At 39.6% G+C, this 6,252-nt stretch overlaps 1 protein-coding gene across 1 annotated transcript; it reads right to left on the bottom strand.

Annotated features, from left to right (window-relative positions):
• Positions 1-716: 716 nt before the first annotated feature.
• LOC118325736 (serine/threonine-protein kinase A-Raf-like) lies at positions 717-5,070 on the bottom strand. The gene is given in 9 exon segments (XM_035658526.1): positions 717-957; positions 1,087-1,217; positions 1,334-1,361; positions 1,891-2,035; positions 2,151-2,249; positions 2,916-3,070; positions 3,231-3,388; positions 3,979-4,012; positions 4,840-5,070. Coding segments are annotated over 9 exon segments (1,080 nt in total). The 5' UTR covers positions 4,963-5,070; the 3' UTR covers positions 717-750.
• Between the last annotated feature and the right edge of the window lie 1,182 nt (positions 5,071-6,252).

Genomic DNA, 6,252 nt, shown 5'->3' with positions numbered 1-6,252 from the left:
GTGTCCGTGGCGTCAAATTTTGATGTACCGCCAGAACACACGAATTTGCTATAACTTGAGTGTACATTGTCCATTCGGCTCCAAACTTCACTTGTTGTGATAAGAGTTCTGCCCTGAACACTTCTCCTTGATAATATTCAATAATAGTGAGAGCGCCACCTAGTGGTGTCATTTTTACACTTTTATGTATATCTCCCAGCAGATTGGCCAGATCCAGCTGAAATTCTGTCAGAAGTTCCTTAGGACGATGACGATGACATCTTATGAATCTTAAGAATTTGCGTGGAACCATGTTGCCATGGCGATGCGGCGAAAATCAGCTTTTCTGTTAACATTTGAACACTTTTTGGGGGGCTAAACATGCCCAAAAACTCATGAAACTTTGCACAAAATTCAGTCGTGGCAAAGGCTAAGGTATTGTCTTGGTCCCGTAGATGGGCGTCGCAAAATGGCTTAGCCACGCCCCCCAGAATCAGCCCCCAAGACACGTATGACCGCCATGTACGAAAATTGGTACGCATGTGTCTCAGGATGGGACAAGCAAAAAGGTCCTGCACAATGCTGCTTGCAGCTCTAATTTTATCTTTGTTTTTTTACTGATTTTTACTGATTGCATAAGTGCAGAGAAAGCCTATTGATGATGAGTGTGCATATATTTTCCCTGTTACACAAAAAACAGCTGCAGTTGTCAGTGTCCTTTTTTAAATAAATTTCAAGGCTTGAAGAGAGGTAAAACATGGACAGGACTTCTCACCGCAAGACCTGCATTTCATTTTTGAAGGCCTGTAATTGCTCAGGCGTTGGCTCGGTGACTTTAAGGATCTTGATTGCCACGTCTCCGTGCCACTTGCCCTTGAAGACTGTTCCAAAGGAGCCAGCACCTATTCTCTTCTGAATGTTGACTTCTCGAGAGTGCACCTCCCAGTAGTAACTCGAGTCTCTGTAGCCCCCTCGGTGCTGAAACAAGACATGGATTGAATGTTTTAAACAACTAACTCACACCATAAGTAAATCCCTCTTTGGGGAATTCTGTTAGTACACCTGTCTGAAGACAACCAATGACCTGTGAACTCAAAGACCACATACCACTTTCTTTTTGTCGTCGGACGAAGAGGGCTTGCGCTCCTTGTGCTCGGAGGGAGACTTGGGCGGCCTCCTCCCCGGAGAGCCAAGAGAAGACGGTGGGCTGGTGGAGGGCTTCGGTGAGGGCTCAGGACCTGCAGGAATGAGAAGGCAGGACAAGAGAGTGCTTCAAAAAGGAGCATAACACAACATGTAATATTACAAATGAATATTCTGAAACAAAGGAAAACAATACAATCTAAAAACATACCTATTGTGTTGTTGAATTTTAGTGCTTCCTAAAATAGAGAAGAGACACATTAAAATGATCATCATTATAAATTTACATTTGATTTCATGACATTGACTTCATACACCAGTTAGTAAAAGGCATCTCTGAACAAGCCCATGTTTCAGGGCTTCCAGTGTAGCCAGGGAATATCTGGAAAATGAAAAATATCCGAGCAGTGCAATCTGATTAGCAACTTGATATACAAGTATGACAAGAAAAACAGATTTTGGTTAAGATATCTGTTTACAGAGATTAGTAAAAGGTGTCAAGTCAATGGTTTTTCATGCCTACTTTATAAAGACCAAACATTTTCAAGCAATGGATGGGTGGGAAAACACTGGACAAAAAGGTCAATACAACAACAAAGCTGAACAGTTTGTTTCCCTTCTTTCCCACCAGGTGTGATTTCGGTTTTACAGTCAACAGTTAACATGGTTTACGTGTTCAGTTTTTATACATTGAACAGATAAATGACGACATACAGCAGATACAATTGGGTCCTCGTAACAAACTAATACAAACATGCCAACACTGACCTCTATAATGCTGGCACCAGCAGGGCCTACTGTGCTGACCATATGAACATTGGGAGTGGAGGTGGAGCGATGCCTCTGTAGAGACTGGCCATCTCCACCCGGAATGGGAAAGCGAAAGGCCGAGGTTGGGGACAGGAGGTCCATCCTGAGTGATCAAGTAAAATGGTCACAATTTGTATTTGAATATCACTTGCACTGACTAACACTAAAGTAACTATAACTTTCAGTTTGAATAGGATTTCTTTAGTATGGGACCTTACCCAGCAGGCTCTGGGGTTAAGGCTAGGTTGCTCTGCGATGGGGAATTTTCTGGCAATAGTATCTGTGGGTACTCATCTGTGCAAGTATTGGGATCACACCTGGACAAAACAGAGGAAAGGGGATGGTACAAAACCAGAACCATAATGAGACAAGGTGTCAGAACACTTACTTCAGATAGCCCAGCCAAAAAACATTGCAGACAATTTTTCTGCTGCGGTCTCAGGTGAATGGAATACAGTTTACAGTAGTTTTGACATGGAGTGGCAAACATGCTTTAAAATATGATACAGCTTGTCTCAAACAAAACACGCACCGAGGTTTACATAATCTGTGAGTGAGGGGATAAAATACAAAATACAAGTTTTCCAGGACAACACGTTATTTCCAGGGATTGTGGTAATTTTAATCAATTACCTGGTGTTTGCATGACTGGAAAACTAGTCTCTAATTTTCCAGGTGTTCAAGGATTTCCAGGGTACGTGGGAACCCTGGATAATAATTATCAACTACTAAGTGAGTGCATAGCTGTCTTGCCTTTATTATTTAATATGTATGGTCCTAAAAACTCTTGTTTTTGGGTTAGGGTTAGCTAACCCTTTTACAAAAAAAGAAACTACTGCCAAATGGTCAAATTGGGGAAGATAGTGAAATGAGGTCTAATGCTCCCGTAAAAAGCTAGCAGAATTAAGTGGGACATTCAGCTCACGCACTAATAAACTGAGCAGAATCACTGCATGATATCAAACATTGTATTTCCAACTCACCGTTTGCTCACTGTATCCATGTCCACGCACACAGTAGGGACCTTGCTACTGCAGTGCTGGTGAAATTTGTAGCCACATGTCTGACATCTGAAGCCGTTAAAAAGAAACTTGTGGCAAAAATCACAGTAAGCCAGCTTGAAAAAGGTTTTCCGTACCTGCACAGATAAAGAGGTCTCAATATATTCACTTGTATAAACAGCAATGATTAAGAACATTTAGGTAAAAATCCTGAGAGGTTAGCATTCTGTAAATATAGGGTATTTTTGAGAAGCTATAAACTTGTAAACTGGGTATGTGTGTTTGACAGCTACTTACAAAGTTGTGCATGGTGAGGGGAATATCATCCAGGACCTCGACTAAAAGCTCCTCTCCAACCAGAGGAGTGATATCTGTATCCCAATCTGTCAGCCTCTTACGACTGGAGAGACAAATGACAGTTTGTACATTGTTTTAAAATCCATAGATTTCCAAACCTGAGGTTGCTATTATGTTTTACTGTTTTTCCTAATAACTTCCATGTTTTCATGTGGTCATGTGAGAAAAAAGGGCCTTGGTCTGTATTATCTCTAGGTACCTCATGTTTCCATTCTAGTTTTGAAGTGTATTGAGCAGGAGGAAGAAATTCTGAAAAACATATTTGGGACCCAAATAAAATCTCCTGTGTCTCTGGGAATGAATGCTGTACAATGCATAGATGTCATGGCAACTCTTTGCTGTTGTATGTAGGCAATGAGGAATGCAACTCATTAACTCTATACAGTGTTGGAGGACATTTTTTTGACTTTTTTTTTTGATTCCTATCTTCTCTCTTTCTCTTATGAGCGATTTTCTTTTTTTATACAGCGGACACACGTCCTGTTCTTGTTCTCTTTCTAATTCTTGATTTGTTGTTTTATCTAGCTTTCTTTTTTGTCTGGCCCGTGGCGAATTTTTTTTTTTCACCTTTTGACAGAGAACTGCATTCGCATATTTGACTCTTGAAGCTTGCGCATCTATTGTTTATTTTCTTTTTTTTCCTTGTTTGTTCTATTCCTATTTTTAGGTGACTATATATATTCATTACTTTTTTGTTATTTTTTGTAAACAGTTTGTCCATTCTCTGACATAACTGCCATTTTGTGACTAGAATCTTCAGTTCTAGTGTACATTTCTCTCTCCTCAAATTTTTTTTTTATATTATGCTTATATGTCATGCTGCTGTCTAATGGTGTGTTTCCTCGTTTTGACTTACATGTGCATTTCTGAGCATGGTTCACCACGAGTAACACAAAACAGACGTATCGGTACATGGGTCGGTTTTATGTGCTGTTCACTTGGAAAAAAGCACGTACAGACTGGATGATTCTTGGCAGGATTTCCTTCAGCCAGTAAAGTTCTCCTTTATCATGGTTTCTGTGTGTGGTGATGAGGACATTACGTGAGCTCATGCATTGTCTAAATATCCATTTAGCAGTATTTTTCAGCAATAGGTTGTGGTGCAAAAATAAATCAGGTCTTGTTGAGGTTTACAGTTGTTCTGCATTGTAAAGCTCACATACACCACTTGCTGCTTTAGATATGAAAGACATGACAAAACAATTTTAACTACCATACACAACCGATATCATTAGGACTTTTATTAGGACAATTTAGCACAATACCACAATGGCAGGACAACTGCAGAATATGAAACCAAGTCAACTATGCCTGAATAAGTCAAACAAATGGAAGATGGTAGCAGGCACCATCTTTGAAACCTGACACCAACTGTCCACTAGCTTACTCATTCTGTGAAAGATGTCAAATTTTGTGTGAGTAATTACACTCACAAACAACAGTGTTGGCATAATTTGTTCACAGAGGTGGTAACAGTCATCTAGTTACAGCATACTCATATTTATGTGTTTTTCTGTCAATGTGTCATTGATAAAGAGCAGTATGGAGCCAACTGTCTCACCACTGTCCTCTGTTTGTTGGGGAGGTAGACTCGGATGGTCCCCCCACCTCGGGGTACATCCTCCGGGCTGGTTTCTCCTGAGGAGGAGTACGAGGAGGAGGTGGAGGACATGATGAGAGACAAGAGGAGCTGGGGGACTCAGGAATTAGACAGCACAACCTCAGGAAAGCTTCATGCACAGTGGGATCCAGAAGAGTTAGCCCTCTACTTAAAACCTGCAACAACAGAAACAGATTTCAGTTTAGACAGAATATATCTCTTGCGTACATAAAGTGGGTCTGATAGTTGGGAAGAAGGGAATTTTGGGTTCTAGATATGACGATGGTTCGACTCCTAAGAAGTGTGACAACAGAATGCACAAAGCCAAACACCCTTGACACTGTTCATGGTTGCAAAAAACTAAACAATAGATCACTTTTGAAAGAAATCTACAACCGCACAGACAAAGCAGCACAAATGTGCCCATATCAGAGAGGGCCATGAATCCAAACTAGATATTTTATATTTAAATACAGGCTCTCGTTATTAAATATTTTGAGGACACAGACCTGGAAAGCACACTGGACCAACAGAGTGAATTTGGAGATGATTGATATGGAAGCCTAGCATGACTCGCTTTATGCTGACTGTATGATTGGAAGAGTGGAACACTGGTCATTATTTGCTGTAGGAAAAACATTTTTTGGTGTGTATTGTTTGCTATCTGTAAATATTTAATATAAGTTTAATATAAGGACCATGATGTCGATCAGTGGTACCTGGGGGTCGGGACCCCCACTGTGGGTCGCCAAAGCTTCATGGGGGGGTCATGAGGCCTTTAAGGCGTGCTAAAAAAGTTTTAAAAAATATACATAGTAGCTCTATATCTCAGCATTTGGTTCACTTCTGTGAAGAAAAATGAATGTAAAGTAAATTGCCTAAAAGAACAATGGTCAAGCATCAGGGACAAAACCGCTGAATTTAAAAAAAGATGCCTATTAGTCTAGTTAAGTCTGTATGGTTTAAAAAAAAAAAAAAAGATTTACAGATAGAACTGTATACAAAGTGTTCTAAACAGGAAATAATTCATCCAAATCACTTGTTTTACACAAACTGTCTGCAGTTACTGAGTTCACGATTTTGGTTCATTGCACAATTTTGAATAGAATATGAAATATTCATAAAATGCGTCACGTAGTCAGGGGTTGTCAGTTTACTAAATGATAAACAAAGGGTCCCTTAAGGAAAAAGGCTGGGAAGTACTGGTCTAGACCTGTTGTTATTAAAAGTGTCCTGAGATAACTTCTGTTATGATTTGGTGATACACCAAATGGTGAAATGTATATTTGTTTTTATTATTATGAAATTGTTCTATTTTTTTTATGTTTTATTTATTTACCTTAATTATATATATATATATAT

Source organism: Morone saxatilis, unplaced genomic scaffold (genome assembly GCF_004916995.1).
Source record: "Morone saxatilis isolate NCDOM2014 unplaced genomic scaffold, NCSU_SB_2.0 Contig16, whole genome shotgun sequence".
Lineage (NCBI taxonomy): Eukaryota > Metazoa > Chordata > Actinopteri > Moronidae > Morone > Morone saxatilis.
This window is presented reverse-complemented; position numbering and strand designations above follow the sequence as displayed.